Genomic DNA, 21,728 nt, shown 5'->3' with positions numbered 1-21,728 from the left:
AGAATCCTACATGTATTCTTCCTGAATACCATGAATCCACTCCTGGTAGATGGTAGAAATGGCAGACAAACTGCAAGCCCACATACGGGATAAGGCATCTGCAACCACGTTTTCTCTCCCTTTCCTGTACTTGATGTCGAAATAACCTTAGCCAACCACCTCTTCTGCTTCATTGACAAGTTGGGCTGCGTAAGGAAATACCTAAGTGTCCTATAATCTGTCTTAACCTTGATTTTGCTACCGTACAGGTAGTGGTGCCATTTTTTGAAAGCGTGGAGGATAGCCAACATTTCCTGATCATACACATGATAATCTAGTTCCTTGGCATCCAATTTCCTGCTTTCAAAAGCAATTACCCCATGTTCCTGTCATGAATGAGGGCAAATTTCAGGTCTTCAAAGCTGCGCTGAAGACCACATAAAAGCATCCTTCTTCAAAAGGTCTGTCAAAGGGGTTGCCCTCTTGGCAAACTTGCGAATAAAGAGCCTGTAGAAGGAAGCAAGACCTAGAAATCCCCTCAATTGAGTAGGGTTGTGTGGCTGCCACCAAATCCTCAATGCATTTCACCTTTGCAGGATCTACTCGAATGCCATCCTTGCTCATAAAAGTGCATTTGCTGGCTTTAGCATAAAGCTGATGCAACCTCGAAATTTCCAACACTTGCTTGACATGTCTCATGTGCTCCTGCTTATCCTTGCTATAAATGAGGATGTCATCAAAAAATACCAGCACATATTTGGAAAGGAGAGGCTGCAAAATCTTGTTCATGAGTGCCTAGAAGGTAGCTGGTGCATTGGTCAATCCAAAAGGCATCACCTAGAACTCATACAGTCCCCTCTCTGTGCGAAAGGCTGTCTTGTGCTCATCCCTAGCTTTCATTCTAATCTAATGATAGCCGGACCTCAAATCAATCTTGGTGAAAAACTGAGCACCCTTGAGTTCATCCAACAGGTCATCTATCCTGGGAATGGGAAACCTGTTTTTTATGGTGACCTTATTCAAGTCTCTGTAGTCAATGCACATACCGTAAGAACCATCCTTCTTTTTTACCAGGAGCACAGGGGATGCAAAAGGAGAAGTGCTATGAGTGATGAAACTCTTCTGAAGTAAGTCCCTCACTTGAGTTGCCACTTCTTCCCGTTCTACCTTAAAGAGTCAGTATGGGGCCTTATTGATTGACTTACTGCCAGGTTCCAGGACTATGGCATGATCTACATCTCTTCTTGGAGGCAACTGTGATGGCAAATCAGCAAACACATTTGCAAACTCTGAGAGCAATCTCTGGGAGTGCCACCCTCTTTAGTTACTGACACATTTAATGCATATATGGCGCTGCCCCTCTTGAGCTCTCTGGCCAACTGCCTTGCTGAAATGACCTACAATTTAGGAGCTGCAATACCATGCAATGTAACTGATCCATCCCTGTGGACAAAGCTGAGTGTTAAGGCATTGAAATCCATGCTGATTTTGCCCAGTGATTGCAACCAATCACAGCCCAAGACAACATCTATTGGGCCCATGTCAAGTACCAAGAGATCACCTGCAAATGTATAGTCATCAGAGAACTTAATCCTTGCATCTTGGCAACAAGATCTACTGATCATATGCTGTCCATTGCCCACTTCTACTTTCAGCCCATGGTCTATCTCAGTAGCAATCGCTAGCGCTGTCCACCAACACATGCACAATCCTGCCGTTAATCATCCCTGTTAATCTGATAGTATTAACACTTTTGGCACCCATCAGGACATGCGTGGAAATAGTATAAAGTGTTGGCTGGGCATCCCAATAAACCTCATCCTCGTTCACAGGAGCATTACCACCTGCCTCTTCACGTGCATAAAAAGATATCGCATCGTGATGCTCCACAGAAAAGAGTGTTGGCCTATGGCCTCTCATGTCACCAGTGGGCAGAATCTCATACGAATGCGAAGCATGAGTGTCATGCGCAGTAGCTCCACCCGGATCAAAAGGAAAGTCAGTGACCTTCGTGGCTCCAGTGTCAGGAGCCTCATTTGCATCATGTGTATTTGCGATCTCATCCTAAGATGTATCCAAAGAACCTGGAGCATCAAACAATTCCTTGTCATCTGAGAGGTCAATGATCATGCTGAGCTTGGCAGTACCACGGTTGCGCATCTTGCACACATTCCTGTGCTCAAGAGTCCATTTCTCGCCACATTTAAAACATAAGTTGGCCTTCTTTCTGCTGTCCATTATTGCCTGTGTATACTGTTTTATCTCAGCCTGCTCATTTCCAGCAGTAGGCTTGGCATCAAGATACTTGTAAGGCTTGGCATACGGCATCTTACTACCCGAGACAGTAGGAAAGCGAGGAAATGGTGCTGCTGCAGATTTCTTGTCAGTCCACTCAGCAAACTTAGGCTTCGACTCAACATCATACCCCGTAGCATGCGAGCTGACCATGGCTTTTCTGTGCTTGCCAGCATATTTAGGCTCAAATACTTATGCAAGCTGAGCTGCCCTCTCAATTGTTTGAGGGTTGTGTGCCTTCACATCTGCAATGAGAGAAGAATTTAACCCGAGGATGAAACGCAACAGCTTTCTCGTTTCAGATACGTCCTGCATAAACACGGAAAGCCTCCAAAAGCGCTGCAAGTACCCTTGAACCGTACCGGTCTGTGACAAGGCATAAAATTCAGCCAAGTATTGATCCAATACAAGTGGAGATACAAATGTAGTGACCATCAATTCTTTGAAACCCCTCCAAGTGGTGGTTTCTGAGGCGAATCCCTCATGTATCGCCACCATGTGTGGGCATAGTCTTGCCTACGCATACCTGCAAAAATAATTCGCTCCTCGTCAAACTTGGGGTAGAAGCGGAAATAGTCTTCCAGCTTCGTGAGCCACTCCTCCAACTCATTGGGAGTGCGAATGTCCCCTTTAAACTTATGCACTGTGAGTTTGTCCTTGATATCCTTGGCTGCATAATTCTTGTGTGTGTAACCTCCAAAAGTGCGGGCATCATCACACTTGAGATTCACATAATCGGAGAAGGGCATCTCAAGTTTGATGGCCTTAAGTAAGGCCCTGTATGAACGCGAAGAATCTGCCAACATGTCATCAAAAGTCGCTTGCTGCCCACCACCAACCCTCTGCTGCGTAGAAGCCGCTGCCATCTGATGCACTGGCTGTGTCTGGCTATATGTGCTCGCCCGCCGAGCGATAGGTACATGAACCCCGGGCTGGGTCTCTCTGCCAAATGCATCTCTCTGAAATGATGGCATACCAAAGGGCTGAGAAGAGGACTGACCTCTCTCCCAGGGGTGTGGGCTGCCATATAAACCCAAGCCAACTCCAGGCACACTCGTTGGTGCGGTACTAGCCAGATGCACACCAACCAGTCGGCCCAAAAGAGATGGCTAAGCCTGCATAGATGCAAAAAGCTGAGAGCCAAAAGATGGCCTGACATCCTACAAGAAGGTGCTCTGTAGCACAGAAAATGCATCATCTATGTCCAGATAATCCCCGAGCTGGGGTACATGCAATGGTCCAGCTCATAGGCACGACAAGCATTTGCCATAAAACCCTTGTGTGGAGCAAACAAAACATCCTGACTGTCTGAATGGTCCTCGTGCTAGGGTGCGAGCTGCTTACCCTTATCCTGCATAACAATGGCAGATGTGATCTGCTAACCAATCTACTGTCCCATCTGGACAAGAGCCGTATCCTGCATAGCCATGGCTGTGGTAAGCTGCTAGCTGAACTCCTCTCCTATCTAGCGGAAAGCACCCTGGAGCATAGAGGAAAGGGCATCCAAAAACTGCGTTTGCGCTGCTTGCACTTCCCGCAATGCAGGAGAGAGAGGCTGAGTGGAAGGAACCTCTGCACCACCAGTGGATGCAACCACTGTAGCAGGCACTTGCTCATACTGAGCAGCCTCATCAGTGGCATGCGATATATCACGAGGGACACGCTTCGGTACCATGGTGACTGGCCCTGGAGAGAGGAGCTCGAATGTAGGCAAGGAGAAATGGTTAACAAAACCCTGTTGTGATGAGCCCCTGAGATAGTGTGTGGAAAACACGAAAATGTCGATGGAGAGGCTCAGAAGAAAGGTCGTCGAAGAAGCTTCGGAACGGAGCCAAAATGGCTCCAAACGCGCTCTGAAAGGCCCCTAAAAAGAGGCTGAAAGTGAACTGTTTACCCTCTTCTTTTTTCTTCTTTTTTCTTTGGGGGGGTTCCTAGGTCGCCTAGGACAGTTAGTACAGCAACTAACTAAGACTCCTAAGAAAGTTAGGACAATTAGTCTAACCTAACCAAACCATGACTTAACCTTGGTTAATTGGATTAACCTAGCCCAACCTGTTAACCTAGTTAACCTAACCCACGACTTGACTAGCTAAGGTCAAAACTAAGCTTAGGATAAGGTTTGACTCAGGGCGGCGGCTACATGGAGCAGCGGAAGGCATTCAGCAAGTCAGCAACCATGCTAGACTAAAAATATAATATTCAGAGTCAAGAGATCATTGGTCTATTGCAGCACGCTTGAGGAGAATCTGGAAACAAAGGGCTAACTTTCAGAAATAGGAAAACAAGGGAACATCATGTTATCATAATTCACATCAACAGAGCCACATTGAATTACGCATTGAAGAGGGAGAGGCAAAAGAAGGGAGAGCTACAGAGGTATCAGTTCAAATCCAGTGAATCGTTAATCGTTAATACAATTAAGTTGTTATACTTCAATGCCCTACATGAAAGGGAGCAAAAAGGGGAGCTGTAGAATGGACCTGACGGGCTATTTACTACAATGGCATGATATACAGCATAAGTTACCACATCATAGAGCAAAATACAGCTCCTTTCATCATTACAATGGCTTCAAAGCTCACAACAACCTCAAGTACAGGCTTTGCCACGACTTCATATACGCGCTTTTGAGAAGCAAAGTCTGTAAGAACTTCATCGAATTCATACGTTTCACAATCCCAATTGTTTTTACGAAGCTTCAGCCTTTTCAACTGCAAGTAAAAAAGCAAATGCCACAAAGAATAGGAAATTAGTGAACTGCAGGAATAAGTGCTCGTACAAAATATAGGACATAACTTAAGTACAGACACATCCAAACGACATTGAACCTTTCAAGTTGGACCACTGAGCACCTCTTTCCCTTTGAGGTTATCAAAATTTGTAGAATATAAACTATCTCCATCCATACCTTATCTAGCCAGTGAAAACCACCAAAAAGCACAAAGGCAAGGTAACTCTATGTACGTAAAGTTTAACACAAGCAGATATTTGAAATCTCTCATGCAAGAGCTAATCATACACTAACTCTTAACAGTCACTAGCTGCAACACTTGTATCCAGATGAATTCAAGAACATGCCCAAAATCATCCCCTAAAAACACAACAAAGAGTGCAGTTTCAAGCTCATGACAGTCACTGAGAAGGTGAAACCCATAGACTCCATCATGCATAGTAGGGACTATGTATTGACATCCCCACCGACATCATCAATGTCCAACGGTGAGTGTAGACCATAGTATAAACATATGCTCTCACACATACATAACCACATACACACACATACTAAGAGCATCCATTTATACAAAAAAGGTCTGCGTACTGATATTCTGTCAACAATCAAGAGGTGAAGGGCAGACTCGGCCATGACAAAGGCAGAAGGCTAATCAAAAAGTAGTCCACAGTCTCTTCATTCAAGCTACAACTGCTTGTTACAACTATACTCCCTCCCAAATGAGCATTACTAAGTGCAACACCTGCTTGTGAGCCCCATCAGAGGACATTAGGCCTGGCCGGGGATATCTTGTGAAGGTGTTATTATGCACTGTTTTTGGGGGCAAGCACCTGGGGAGGGACTGATCCTTTCAGCATAAAATTATCAGGGCTGTTTGGCCCTCTTCAGGTACAGCATGACTCATGAGCTGCAGGTAGCTGCAGTTGTCAGAGTGTCACTGACCCTGTGAGCCCCCCAATGAGGAGGACAAAGGGTCAGGGCACTGTAGAGGTCATTGTCGGAAGAAGCATGCAGACAATTCAAATTAAGTCTGACTCTACCTGGCGAAGCCAAAGGAAGGGTCCACGAACATCGCCAAGGACAAGTTACTGTTCATAGAGGTCCATGAAGCGGCACTTGTATCTACCTCAAAGGTCCATGGTACATCGACAATGAATCTACTCGCCACATACATTCTTCTATTTACATAGCTTGCCTTGAGGGTAAGTAAATATCAGGAGACCTTTCTACAAAGCCAGAAATGAAGTATAGCACCCTTAGAGCTAGTTCACATGGGCCTGTGTGGGCAGCACATGTCTACGAGGTCCTCTGATGGCTGTCTATATTTTCTTACATTATAGCCGGTATATTTCCTAAAAAATACGTCAAATGACTTTATGAAGTTCAAAGAGTGGGGGAGAGCAGACACCGATTGAAGACAATTCGCATTGACAAAGGTGAAGAATATGTTGGCAAGGATTTCTTGGTGTTGTGCAAGCAGAGGGGGATTAAGGAACAGACTAAATTTCTTCATGTTCTACAAGTATCGGGTAATTAAGAGAAAGAAGTCTATTAATGTCCATGGGAGACCAACAGGCCAGGCCTATGGGATAGGAAAAAGACCCATCTAGTACATATGCTTAGGGAGGGCACATGGCAGCTTCCAATGAGTGCAGAAAAAGCAGCTCTAGTTATTTAGAGTACCTGCATAGTAGACTTCAAAAAACATAATCAGCCATACATCAATTTAAAACTGAGAATCTTTTGGTTTTGATTTAAACTCTTCGATGCTTGCTATACTGCCCATTTTCCTTCCTTCCTAGCAGCCTTGACCTTGGCTAATTCTGTTGCCTTATTCTTCAGTTGAGCTTGAGTGAGTTCTTCAGCTATCCATACCTTAGTTGTAGGATTGGCAAAGAAGCTTCATATACCTAGATGAATCCAAGAACATTCCCAAACTCATCCTCTAAAAACACAACATAGTGCAGTTTCAATCTCACGAGAGTCACTCATAAAATTGAAAACCATAAACTCCATCACGCATAGCAGGGACTAGCTACTATAACATCCTCACTTATGTCATCAGCGCCCAACAGTGGGTGTAGACCATAGTATAAAAGTATGCTCTTACACAAACAAATCCACACACCCACACATACTTGAGCATCCATTTATACAAAGTCTTCCTACTGAGTTTCTGTCAGCACTCCGAAGGTGAAGGGCAAACTCAGCCATGACGAAGGCTAGCACTAAAGGAGAAGGCTTCACACGAAAATCTTGTGATTTGAGCGTAATAATAGCATGTCCTTAGTTGCTCCGCCATCATCATCATCGTCATCATCATCCCTCCTACTTTGACATGTGCTAAAGTCTCATCAAAAGAGTCCTCCTCTTTATACCAACCTTCAGGGAGTCCTCCCACTCTAATCTTCAATGCGCTTTCACATTTAGCTTCATGTTCCTTACTCTCTTCTTGAATGTCACTTTTGTTTGCCTTTGTATCAACCTCCACAAGCGCTTCTTTCTTAATTGTTTGTACTAGAAGCTAGCTCAAAGGTAGTGTTGGAATGGTCACCTCCCCATCTGTAAGCCCCCAAATGAGGAGAGCGTGGGGGAGGGAGACCTAGGGCAGGATGTGCCCAAGAGAGAAGAAAGAGAGGGGGCTGCCACATGGGCAGCACCTCACAGCCAAGAGTGAAAGAGATGGCTGCCACATGGACAGCAGCAAGGCTGTCATGTGAGCCACTGCTCAAGAGCATCCTAGAGAGCTTGGAGCGAGGTCTTTTGGGCTGCGAGTATCTGCAGCAGACGTGCAGGCGGACAGCACAACTGCACGGGCCAGTACAGAGGGCTGGAAGCAAGGTACGGAGCAGATGCAGATGACCAGAGGGCTGGAGCAAAGGCGCAGTACAGGCGGGTCAGGAGAGCAGGGTGAACAGGCGCTGACATGGCAGGGGATGGAGCAGCACATGGCAGCCCATATGGAGGGCTGGTTGGGCTGGGCAAAGCCAGCCAACCAGGCCCTATCTAGGGCTGGCCAAGGGCTCAGCCCTTGCATGGAAGTGTGGGCCAAAGGTCCTAGAAAAGAGAGCCCCAAAGGGGCATTTATATACAGTCCAGGTCAGGGCCTGGTCGGCCTGTTTGGGTCGGCCATAGGCAGCCTGACTGGTCGGTTTTATGACAGGCCTTAGGGCCTATAAAAGCAGAGGCACTTGCCTCATTTCCATAAACAGCAGCCAGCAGTTCCATGGCAGAAAGGAGCAGCAGGAAGCCTACTCTTTGGGCCTATCTACAGGAGATGAGAGAGTGCAACAGGTGCTGCAGACTTAGCTCTAGGGAGAGGCTGGACCTTGGCTGTCTTCTAGGGCAGCAAGGTGCTTAGATCATCATACCTTCTGGAGCAGCCATTCACAAGCAGGTTGGAGCAGTGGAACAAGGACCTGTGTGCTGCAGACAAAGCTTGGTAGGGGCTGCCCACCTAGGCTGATTCACAGGCAGTAAGGTGGAGAAGAACACTCTGGACGGAAAGTCTACTTACGCTCGAGGTGGAGCACGCGGGCTCGAGTCTAGAGATAGCCGGCAGATAGGAGAAGGACCTTGTGGTTAGATCAGAGGACCACACCATTGGTGGGACTCTGGATCTATCTCTTTTGTATTGTGTCCATAGTTTTGGACGAAAATATATTTTGGTGGTTTCTCTATCTGGCTGGTTCATTGTCTATTGATGAGTCTGTACATCTAATCTATGTGACGCACATTAAGTAAAGAAGTTTGTGATTCCACATCCCACACGCACACTGTGTGAGCTCTTGGGCATTACTATAAGTCTTCCGCTGTGCGTACCCTCTGTTGGGTCATTTTCTAACAGGTAGGGGGAGAAGCCTCGCAAGATTTCACTACCTCATCTATTACTTCCTGCTTACCAAGTCCTCAAGAACCCGGAGTTTAGCTCACAAATTCCCATTGTATCTTTACCTCTCTCACCTTCTGCCTGTAGGAAAAAAACTTACTCATGCGTACCAATGATGGGATGATTCATACCTCCTCAATAGAATGTCTGCGCATATGGAAAGGGCGTCTTAGCTGCAATCGTGGAGTACCGAATTCTGCTGTTAAAGTCATTCGGGTAAGGAGAGATTTCGAGGGGGAGGGGGATTCGCTAGGCCACTCTATGCTGGCCATGTCTGACGAGCCCCAGCTTGAGGCTAACCCCTGGGTTGAGCTAGTAGGCAATTTATGCAACAATTGGGGCTTTCAAATCATTTGCCCTCTTCTGTATGCAAAAGAAATTGGGGCTTTTGCATTTGGGTTGCAATTTTGCAGGTAAAAGAGCATTTTGGAAGTTTGCAAGCAATTCTAGACTCAGTACGAGTCAATTTGCGGACTTTTGCCACTTTTTGCAGATTCTATTTGCAGATTTTTGGGCATTAAGCAGAGCATTTTGGTGCATTTTGAACCTTTGATAGGCTGTGACAATATTTGTCACTGTGGGCAAATTTTCTTTGCAGATTTTACTTGTGCATTTGACATCCCAGAAAGGGATTTTACTTGGTCAGTTTGCTGTGTTTTTTAAGTTTATCTGGCAAAATTGGCTCAGAACAACCCCAATGAGGTGTTCGGAGTTCTCACACAGGAGGATAAGTTGGATGGCACCAACTACTCGTGGAGTTTCATGGTTCGCAATATCTTGGTTGGCAGACATCTTTGGGATGATGTCAATGAAGATGAAGCAAGACCAGATACAGTGGCCACATCTGTCACTCCTACAGCTAGAGGCAGGGGTAGAGGTGCAAATGCAGCACAAGTAGTTGGAGCTGCCGCTCTAGGAGCTCCCACAGCAGAGCAGAAAAGATGGGACTCTAGAGATGCACAAGTGCTTTCAGTGATTTCTCTCTTTGTCAAGAGGTTCATTATACCTCACATTCGGTCATGCAAGACATCAATGGCAGCTTGGGAGATACTAGAGAGTATGTTTGCAGCAAGAAATGATGCCAGAGTTTCCTTTCTGAAGCGAGAGCTTTCCCATACGCATATGGATGAGAGAGACTCCATGAATTCTCACCTCAGCCTTCAGCACACTGTACATATAGTTGATCTAGCTATTTCATTCAAGTTGAAGGATAACAAGACATCAACAAAAAGCATTTCCAAGTGGTTCCATTTGTGTAATCTCGATGTGATTGATATGATTCTCCTCCCATATTGTTCAGAGTATGTTCCCTGACCTTTTCCACTAATACCCTCTATCCACGGAAAGCACCCTCTACATCAAGAAGGATAGGGGGGATATTTTGGTCATCATTCTTTTGAATTTGACATGACAGATTTGGGCATGTTAAATTTTTATTTGAGGATTCAGTTTATACAAGACAAGCGTGGCATCATCATGTCTCAATGCAAGTATGTACAGAAGCTCTTGGATAGGTTAACATGCATGATTGTAAGCCTATTGCCACTCCCATGGAGCCGGGGCTGAAGCTTACTATGTATGATGCAGGTGAATCAGTGGATGTCACACTTTACAGCCAAGCCATATACTTGTGCAATACCAGGCCCGATATTCAATATGCAATATCTCAACTGAGTAGATACATGCACAGCCCAAAGACAACACATTGACAGGCTGTAAAATGCATCTTCCGTTATTTGCAACCGAACTTCGGAGAGTCAGGGAAGCTAGACGGGTCGAACTACCCGATCTGGAAGGTGAAAATCCGGAGCCATTTAGTGGCTCGGAAGTTGTGGAAGTTCACAACGGCGGTGGAGGCAAAGCCGGAAGATATGTTGGACAGCAAGGGGAAGATTCGCATTCCAATAGATGGTGAAGAGCTTGAGAATTGGGAAGAGAGAGATGCCCACTCCCTAGCGTTAATCATTGGGACCACGGCGGACTCTATTCTTCCGCACATCCAAATGGCCGAGACGTCTGTAGAGGCGTGGGCTATCCTGAAGGATCTGTATGAAACATACAACACATCTCGTATTTTGATGCTCCAATCTGAACATGAATGAGGCAGACAATGTTCATGACCATCTGACAAAAGTCAAGGTGGTAAGGGACCAGTTCGCCGCAGTTGGTCAGAAGGTAGACTCAAGCCATCTAGCATTGTTGACTTTACACAAGCTGCCTCGCACTTTTAAGAGAGTTTCGTGACTACAGTTACTGTAGGACAGAGGACCAAGCCTCTCACCTTCGAGGAGCTTGGCCCTTTACTATTGCAGGAAGAGGCTTGGGAAAAACTATTTACTCAATCAGACGAGAAGGCTCTTGTGGCAAGGGACAAGCCCGGCAAGGGTAAGTTCAAAGACTCCAAGAACAAAAGCAAGACTGAGGGTGCAGAGAAAAAGAGGCAGATGAAGTGCTTCTACTGTGAGAAGCTTGGTCATTCTGCTAAAGAGTGCCGCAAGAAGAAGGCGGATCTCAAGAAGAAGGAGTCCAAGTCCAAGGAGGAGCCAAAGACCGGATCGGCAAACGTCACGACCGACGCTCTCTTCATCATCACTGAGTACTGCTCTGCTTATGCAATCAATAAAGGAGAGGAAGGTTAGTATGTGGACAGTGGAGCTTCAAAGCACATGTCCAACAAAAAGGAGTGGTTCAAAACCATGGAAGGTACGCATTCCAATTCCAAGGTCATTGTGGGGGATAACCGATCATGCCCTGTGAAGGGTGTTGGTAGTATTCCATTTATCACGACTACAGGAAACGAGGAGCTGATTTCCGATGTACTGTATGTACCGAATTTGTGCAAGAACCTTTTGTTTGTCTGTCAGATGGACAAGCACAATATGTCGGTCTTATTCGACAATGGCAAAGTCACTGTCACATTCAAGGCAAACGGACAAGTGGCGGCTCAAGGTATCAAGGAGCATGGGCTATATCGGCTCAACACTCTGTTGGTGCACGAGGACCATGGCAGATCCAAATTGTAACATGAGCGGTTCGGTCACATCAACTATGGCACTCTCGTCGAGATGTAGAAGACAAAGATGGTGGATGGACTTCCACTGATTGCAGGCAATGATCGTGTTTGCAGGGCTTGTTCGGAGCTGCAAGCAGGGGGCCGACCCCCTGCTGGTCGGTTTTCTTCAGCCCAGCAATGGGCCAATAAAAGGCCCCCTCTCCCCCCCTCAGTTCTCATCACCTGCACAGAAAGCCTTGCACAGGCAAGCACGCAGGGAGAGGAGTAGGCTCAGCATCTTGGACAGCTTCACTTGGCTGTTGTACACGCTCATCTTTTGAGCTTTTGTCTGCCCACGATTGTGGAGGAATATATCTGAGTTTTTGCTGTCTCTCTCCGTCTCTCTGAGTGTTGTATGAGCTAGATCGGGAGTGAGGTGTGAGTGATTCTATCCTCTATTTCCAACACAAACTGAGCCAAGAGGCAAAGTATAAACTTCACACTGAAAGAACCGAAGTTGCTTAACGGCAGGACCTACAAACGGGACTGTTTGGTGCCCTGGCGGCACAACATAGCCCTGCACATGCAAAATCAGCTGAAGTCGAGGCGAATCAACGAACTGAGGCGATACGCGACATGTAGTTCTCCCCTCACGCTTTGCTGTGGAATCGCGACTGGTGTGCTGAGGCGGAAGCTGCTAGGCAGGGCTGACATGGCATGCTGATGTGATATGCCTAATGTGGCATGCTGTAATCGCATGATGACGTGGACGGTGGTATGATAATGTGGCATGCTAAGGTAGCTTCCCTAACATGTGGCATGGACACATGGCAACCCATGAGACACATGGCAGCCTGTGGGGACATGTGGAGAGCGATGCATGAACCATGATAACACTTGGAACTCCAGCCCCCATGCAGCCCACCACTTGTCCCTGTAGGAACTGCAGCCCACCAAAATAAACTCCATCACACATAGCATGGACTAGCTACTATGACATCCCAACTGACGTCATCAGCCCCCAACAGTGGGGGTAAACCATGGTATAAAAATATGCTCTCACACATACAAATCCACACACCCACACATACTTGAGCATCCATTTATACAAAGTCTTCGTACTAAGTTTCTGTCGGCACTCCAGAGGTGAAGGGCAGACTCAGCCATGATGAAGGCTAGCACTAAAGGAGAAGGCTAATCAAAAAGTAGTCCAAAATATCTTCATTCAAGCTACAAATGCTTGTGAAGTCTAAACGATTTCATTTTAGCCTCTCCCAAACGAGCATCTAAATCTAGCTGATAGGGCATGAAAAGGTATTATTATATACCTAGATGAATCCAGGAACATTCCCAAACTCATCCTCTAAAAACACGACATAGTGCAGTTTCAATCTCATGATAGTCACTCACAAGGTTGAAAACCATAAACTCCATCATGCATAGCAGGGACTAGCTACTATGACATCCCCACTGACGTCATCAGCACCCAACAGTGGGTGTAGACCATAGTATAAAAATATGCTCTCACACATACAAATCCACACACCCACACATACTTGAGCATCCATTTATACAAAGTCTTCGTACTGAGTTTCTGTCGGCACTCCGGAGGTGAAGGGCAGACTCAGCCATGATGAAGGCTAGCACTAAAGGAGAAGGCTAATCAAAAGGTAGTCCAAAATCTCTTCATTCAAGCTACAACTGCTTGTGAAGTCTAAACATTTTCATTTTAGTTTCTCCCTAACGAGCATCTAAATCTAAATCTAGCTGATAGGGCAACGCACCATTTAAGATAGAAAGAATTATCACAATAACAGCAGGCCGCAACTTGGTGAAAACTTCACAAGGTGAAATTTGCATGTCCGCTAATACGGCAGAAGCATATACCTAGATGAATCCAAGAACATTCCCAAACTCATCCTCTAAAAACACAACATAGTGCAGTTTCAATCTCATGATAGTCACTCACAAGGTTGAAAACCATAAACTCCATCATGCATAGCAGGGACTAGCTACTATGACATCCCCACTGACGTCATCAGCGCCCAACAGTGGGTGTAGACCATAGTATAAAAATATGCTCTCACACATACAAATCCACACACCCACACATACTTGAGCATCCATTTATACAAAGTCTTCGTACTGAGTTTCTGTCGGCACTCCTGAGGTGAAGGGCAGACTCAGCCATGAAAGGTATTATTATGCCCAGTTTTGAGGGCAGGGACCGAGAGGGCAAGAGATGCTTTTTGTATTAGCTTATCAGGGCTGTTTGGGAACGGACCATACAGTGGGTCCTTTTAATAGGCTGCAGACCTGTCGACCAGCCTTCTAGGCTGGTCGGTTGACTGGCTGACCAGCTCACAGGCTGGCAGCTGGCCAATTCAGGAGCAGTTCCATCCCATAACCTCTCCAATATGCTTTCACCTCACTCCCAGTGCCTCTCCACACTTGCTACTGCAAACCCTAGCCTACCTAGACCTCTCCCTAAGGTGCGTGGTGCAGGAAGTCTGGCGCAGCCGAGGTTCCTTCACCTTGTTGGAACCCTATAGTGACTATTTGTTCAGAGGTTCACTATTTGATTGCTGCAATATATTTACAGTTCAGTTTACTGTGTGATATCTGAGTACTTTGGAGAAGTTAATGTGTGAAGTGCACATTGCATGTTGTGTCGACTTTCTATCCTGCTTCCACTGCGTCGGAGTTGGCCTTTAGCAAGCAACTTCCCTCTGTTTTCTACACGGTATCAGAGCCAAAGGTGGTCATACAGGGATAGCCTTGCTCGTGATCCAAAGCCCAAGAGACAGAAGACCGAGACTGTCTCTCAACTTATTCCAGAAATGTAAATGAAGGCTCTTCCCTCATTCTCCACCCACCCACGGGGCTACAAAGAGGCCCCTGCATTATTTTCTACACCCAAGTTCCTCCTTCCCAATTCTTCTTAGTTGGAGCTCTCTCTAGATCCTCCCCATTAGCCAATACTTGCCATCTTGCTTCTTTCTCTGGTCCAATGTGTCCCACAAGGGTACGCTTCCATACAAGCCCTTTAACGGGCTTCCCTTTGCACCTCTTAAGGCCTAGGAATAAACCTAGACCCCATCCCTCTAAGCCCCACCAATGCAAGCACTAGCGAGCCCTCGTGTTTCACCATCACTGAAGCTTAAGATTCCCTAATTACGGTTGATGTAACTCAACTGAAGGGTGGTACCCTTGCGGAAAGGAAAGAGCTTCCACATTCAGGTGTTCGCGCTTTGGCTTGCAATATAGTGCAAGGTACCTACTTAAGGTCAGCTACACCATACCATGGGTACCAGCTCAATCATCCAATTTTGGTGGTCTAGAAAGCTACACGGAACCAACTACCTTTTATGGAAAATGAAGTCTAGCGGCCATGAAAATCTAGGAGGTGAGGGAAGGCACGGAGGCGAGACCTATCGATGTGTTGGACACCACGGGAGGATCTCAACTCTATGGGTCCAGATAGCGTGATGGAGTGGAATCTGAAGAATGCAATCAATCTCTCCATGATTATCGAGATACTGAGGCCTTCGTCGACATCTAGAGGGAACCCATACAGCACAGCCATAAAGAGGCCATCTGTGAGCATGTCATCCACCAATGGCAAAATCATCATTTGATTCTTTCCACCATCATGCAACCGGAGACGCCTCTTGATCACCTCCGCTGATCAACAATTCGAACTTGTCAAAGTCCTTGTCACCTATCTCAAGAGCAATCTTGCAGCCAATGTTGAAAGCCTCCACAATGAGAAATCCCCTTATGTTGTATGGTAGGCTTTCACCCTCCATTCTCCATGCAATTGAGGATTCATGTGGAGCTTCTACGTTTGCCGCAAGATTGCAGTTCTGGATGATTGGCACCCGACAACAGATCTACAAAAAGCAACCTTCGAGACCTGGAGGCCAAACATAGTGTCAAAATAACACCGTGCTGCTTCGTGTACCAACAAATGAGCTGTCCTTGTAGCTGCATTGGGAACCATTTTGTAACTATGATTTGGCTTAAGTAGCACCAAACCGAGTGTAGAGGGCGTCTCTGCATCAAGACAAATATAGAAGCAACACTTACATATTCCGTCCGTCCACAAACTGGACACAATACACTACCAAAATGTTCTCCTACTAAAATGCCTAGCGCCTCTAGATCTCTGAACCTGCATGCTCCACTGAGCTTATGTAGACTCTCCCTCCAAAGGATCCCTTCCACCTTGCTGTCCGGAAAGCCAGCCTAGGTGGGCTGCCACTCTAGCTCAGTCTGCAGCTTCCACCCTCTCCTGAATGTAGCCCCAGAGGTAGGCCCCTCTGCTGCTCCTGTCTGCTGTGGATTGGCTGCTCCAAGTGATGATGAAATGAGGCCCAAAGGCCTCCCTTTTATAAAGGCTGGTTGCCCCCCGCTACTGGCCAACTTGCTGCCCCCTACCAGCCGACTCAGCAGCCTGCAAACCGACTGGAGGGTTTGGGGGCTTATAAATGCCCCCCCTAGGCTTCGAGCCTTCACTATGCACCCACCACGATACCTGTATTACATGCATCACCATCATAGAGCAGCGCTTACTTGATAAAAAAGCCTTCCATCATCTCTTGTCAATACCCACCCTTGTTGACTTTTCTTCTGGTGTACTTGTAGATCAGGCATTTCCATAACGTTTCTATGTTTCAGAAATGCCCTAATGATGGAAACGTCAGGAGACGGGGTTTCCTATGTTTTTTTTAAGTTTCCTGCACTTAAGATATATATTGTGGCAGTTTTTATACTTGGTTAGCACCATTATATCTATATTCTAGTTTTATATCTATTCCAGTTTGGCTGTACACTTTTCAAATCTGCATTGCTCTCTTTACAATTAAGTAAGCACGTGCTGTGAATTGTCTCTTTCATATTCGTGTCCTGTTTCTCAAGGTGAAACTTCCACTGCATCCTTTAGCGACGAGTAACTTCCCTCTGATTTTTTACAGCATCTAGGGTCTCCCTTTGGAGGTATCCTACGTTGATGATTTGACTAATCTCATGGACCATTGTGGTCCTGTTCTAGTCCAATCTCTGATGTTTACAGTAGTCAACCTTTTAGCTCAAAGAATCAGTTAATGTTTCATTGTGGTCAATTGGAGGAGAGGAGTATCCATAACCTCATTTTGAATAAGTGGCTGATGGTAACTACAGAACAATGTCAACCCAAGTGCATGCAAATGTCGTGTCGAGTAGGAAGAGGCTGTATAAACACAGCCACAAGTGTATACATGCATGCATGGGAGCCACACACACACACACACACACAGAAGCACACACACCTCTGGTTGTAGCTCGACGCAATCTGCAAAGTCAGCATCTGCTATCAACTCTTCTGCATTTCTAGGCCGTAACCTCACAGCTACCCGCACTCTGCTGGAAACTGCTCACAGAAGTCAGACAAATTGGAATATCAGACATGACTTGACGTGATATAAGATCGAGAGACCCTTCGTGATACAAGAAAATAAGCCTGTATTACAACCACTTTTCCGATTTGACGTTTGGAGGCATACCTCTTCACTAAGGTGTTAACACACATTCCATGCCACTCTGCTTAAAGAAGCCAACCAAATGATAAAAAACACTCTGAAGATGGGTCCTGAAATAGCACCGCGAGTATCACAAAGCATGTCTTGCTGATGATAATAAGCATCAAACAAGTTGGAACAGATATCCAGGTGATCGTGTTTGGGAGCAGATGTTCCTATCATACGAGATGACTAGTGCGGCAAAATTAATGTCTTGCTAATTCTCTTCGAAATGCGGAATCAGAATCGCACAATTTTGATTCTTTTTGGTGAATTGAAAGGTTTTCCTCAATCACTAATGCAGAGGAGTGATATGAACATAACACCTAGCGTTTTTGCGGAAGGTGGGGTTCTGGCTTCAGTCCTATCGCGTTTAATTGTTTTCGCACATTGGTTAAGCAAAAGCGAAGGTCAACTAGATTAGGTAGATCTAATCATGTAGACGCCGACAGTTTGAAGTTGACACTTCAACAGTTGTCTCATCACTTAACCGTTCGATTCCTATTTTCGTTCGGTAGTCAAGATTTCTGGAAAAGAATGAATCGAACATCTATAAAGAGGTAGAAGAAAAGGCCACCAATTCCCACCTCCTGAATCATTTTTCCAAGTTTTTGGAGAGCCTGTACTGTGACGTCTCCCTGCTGCCGGGAGATGTGACGGTGATGCTGATTTTGCTCGCGTGTAAGGAGGAGGAGAAGGAACGGAAGACCTGACGTTGGAGCTAGCGGAAAGCGGCTTATCCAACCGTGGCATTGCGCGAGAATTGATGCTAGAACCATTTCTGTAGCCTGTGAAAGCCATCCTTGGTCAGAAGAGTTGATCGGATGATGAGGCAGTGGCAGATTTCATCCGAAGGCCTCCTGCAGCTACAACGGCGGAGCAACCACCATCGGCTGCAGACTAGGCTGCAAGACTGTCGAATTTCTGACTGCGAATCGGGCCAAGCCGTTTAAGAATTGCGATAGCGAAGTGTGACAAGGGCGGGGCGAGGAGGGAGAGATTAGGGCAAAGTTGGAGGTGTGGTTGGGCTGCTAACTGGCTATGGCGATGGAGGAGGTTTCTTGAGTTGCAGGGAGGGAAGTAGGCGAACGAACATCATCATCAATTCGTTCAAAAAATACCATTACCGATTGAGTTTTTTTACCACCGACTCCCTCCACGTGTCGCTGTCTGCATCCCCCGCTCAACTCCTCTACCGCCGCACCGCCCGTCGCCCCGCCGGCCTACCCCCAAAAAAAAAAGCGGCATATGACAAAACTCTCTTCTCATTTTTAAAAGGGAATTGCATCTTTTGCCCTTTCGGTTAGAAGCGTCCATTCTACCCCTCTACCCCTCCTTACTTCTGCAAGAGACCTTGAAACAATATAAGATATAAAGTCTAATTTAATTTTAATCAAAACTCCCATCCATATTAAATTTTCAGTAGAAGTCCTCTTTCCACCGGTTCATCCGACTTATCAATTCTTATAATAGACATGCGTCTTACCTACGACATAAACGGTTTCGTACTCATCTCACAATCGATTGTTAGCACTGCCCCGCCAAGGGCAAGCTATAGCAAGGAGAACGTTGCCCGTCTAAAGCGGGTGTAACCATCTTCCTCGTTATTTAGTAAAGGAAAGTTGCCTATTCTTGATTATTATTTCTTTCTCTATCCTCATCATTCCTTCTCTGTTCTTACATCTTCTTTTCAGTCATGTCATCTTTGATGTTTCTTCCTTTTAAGATTGTTGCGTAGCAATGAGGTTTGAAGATCAAGCATAATATGACATCAAGAAATAATGTTTACCAAAGGGGGGAGAGTTATAACGTCTCTCAACAAAAGGCCATCACACCCAATGGACACATGGAACTTGAGCTGATGGAAGGAAACAAAAATTGAGCTACCAATATTTGCCTATAAAAAGTGACAAAAGGGAATCAACTTGAAGGACCTTAAGAGGGAATCTTTCACATCTTTGTTAAAAAAAAAAGAAAGCAATACTTCCACAATGAACTTAATATGTGCCTTTTCTACAACAACCCACCCAATTTAGGGAACCCTCTAATCCTTTTAATGTGTGTGTGTGTGCACGCGCGTGCATGCTTCCACACGTAGATTGGCAAAGAACCCCAAAGAAGGTCCAAGATTATATGAAACAACACCGAGTATGAAAATATTGTTAAAAGGTAATGATTATGAGGAGCCATAATAGATGAATCACCAAGGAAGAAATACTTATATTATTTTATAAAAATTTAAATATGGCTTGCTAGTATCCATAAAGTTTAAGTTCTTATACTACGTAATTTAAGTTTGGAATGGATCATATCTCAAACAAGATGGAAAAATAGGCATCGTAGCACTACTAGACTTGTTATCAATGTCCAAAATAAAGAGCAAGAAAGAATAATCCAAGGAAACACACACAAGGATTGAAAAAATCTCAATAATCCCTAATACACACTTTTTGATTAGTATATTACTTTCAATATCACCAACACACCAACCACAAATGCTTATGCCTATCTTTTGTAGCGTAAGCTTATGAAAGAATCATACATTCTATAGAAACATGTGGCTTATATAGAGGGAATTTGTGCTCGTGCCATGCTCATGTAGAAGAGACATGTGCATACAACATAAATATATGCATATGCTTATAAAAGAAACATATGCCAGAAGAAACATGTATTTACACTCAAGCATGTGCTCATATAGAAGAAACATATGCTTATAAAAGAAGCGTATGCATATGCCTATCATATGTCAATAGAAGAGGCATGAGCTCATGAGAGGAAAAGTATGTAACATATGCTTATTAAAAAAATTACACTCTGTAGAAGCATATGTAAAAAGGCACAAGCTTATTGAGAAGAGACATATGCTCTACAAAGACACAAGCGAATGAGAAGGAACATATGCTTATGAGAAGAAATGTATGTAACATATGTTGATTAAAGAACCATATGCCAAGCAAAAGCTCATATAGAAGGAGCGTATAGAAGAGGCATAAGCTCGTGTAGAATGAGCATATAGAAACATATGATCATTCATATCATAAGGCCCAAATCGAAGAAGTTCATCCTACCATACATGAAAAGAAATGCAATGTATGCTTATAGAAATCATACTCTCATATATATAAGAAATGTAAGGCTATAAAAGAGGCACAAGTTCATATATAGAATAGCATATAGAAACAACATTACAAGGCTCAACTAGACGAAGTTGATGCATACCATTGCTCATATAGAATGAGATGTATACCTATAGAAGAGGTACAAGGTCATACAAGAGTGTCTAGAAGAAGAGATTAGTTTCTGCAAGAGGATGACTACTATTTGGCTACAAGAGGATGACTACTATTTGGGATCATGGGTGTGCCCGGATTATGTTTGAATCAGCCAACTACAAAGAGAGTTGCACCAAGCCTAGGATTGCATACTAGAAAAGGTAGCATCTACAATATAAACAATCCACCCCCAGTGGAGCCTTTCTGTGATGAGGCCATGGAGAATAAAAATAAGAACGTTAGCCAATGTCTAGGTTGATATGTTGGACACCTATTTATATGCATACCCCACCACTTGGGATCCCCTATATTTTGAGGCAATCGATAGAGTGAGCGTGAAAAATCAAGCGAGCCCAAAAATGTGAGCGACAATTGTTGAAGTGGTAGGAAAATCAAGCAAGCAAAGAAAGAATCTAAGTATCCCATAAAATAATTACTTGAAATAACAAGTTTTCAAAAGGGGGGTTATGTGTCACATTTCTTGAAATTGAGTAGTCCAAAGTTAAGGACTATTTTAATGTGACCCCATTTGGGTTTGGCAATTACCCCGAGGGTCACTCATAAACATGTGACATAGCACTTTAGTGCACTCAGGGGTATCTTGTTAATGGGGGGACTTACATCCCATCTATGTGCATGAGGGGATTTATAAAATAGCAACTTGACATAGTTTATACATGTAGATTTATTTAAGATTGAAAATGTAAGCATGCAACAGGGCCCTGTTCTTAGCTTCCAAAATTATTTGATCATTGTTTCTAATATCACCCATGAAAATAATATTCAATAATAATAATGTCTTCATATATTTATATTGAAAATGTAGGAAATCTTCATTATTTAATAACATCCACGTACATCCTATTCTAGTTCAACAAACCCAAAACTCAGCTTGCATCATTAAGTAATACTCTTGAGAGGTATTTCTAGAATAATGTATCCGTTGCTAATGTGTGAACGTAAGCAAGCCAAAAAGTATGTACTAATGGGTGAACTTTGTAAGCCATAT

General features: G+C 44.7%; 1 protein-coding gene across 3 annotated transcripts in view; it reads right to left on the bottom strand.

The window, feature by feature from the left end:
• The window catches only part of LOC147903252 (kinesin-like protein KIN-UB), an 86,953-nt gene extending 68,406 nt beyond the window's left edge, over window positions 1-18,547 (bottom strand). The window contains exons 1-3 of one of the 3 annotated variants that reach the window (XM_087373016.1): window positions 18,032-18,547; window positions 17,196-17,296; window positions 4,863-4,985 (exon numbers count right to left, since the gene is read on the bottom strand). In XM_087373016.1, coding sequence (XP_087229142.1) covers window positions 4,863-4,985; window positions 17,196-17,296; window positions 18,032-18,245 — 438 coding nt within the window. In that variant the 5' untranslated portion in view covers window positions 18,246-18,547. The remainder of the gene's footprint in view (window positions 1-4,862; window positions 4,986-17,195; window positions 17,297-18,031) is intronic. The other 2 variants (XM_087373017.1, XM_087373018.1) reach the window with 2 other exon arrangements.
• Between the last annotated feature and the right edge of the window lie 3,181 nt (window positions 18,548-21,728).

Source organism: Dipteris shenzhenensis, chromosome 3 (assembly GCF_047967505.1).
Source record: "Dipteris shenzhenensis isolate YYH24624 ecotype China chromosome 3, Dip_SZ_1.0, whole genome shotgun sequence".
Taxonomy (NCBI): Eukaryota; Viridiplantae; Streptophyta; class Polypodiopsida; order Gleicheniales; family Dipteridaceae; genus Dipteris; species Dipteris shenzhenensis.
Note: the sequence above shows the minus strand (reverse complement) of the source record. Positions and strands in the feature narration are given on the sequence as shown.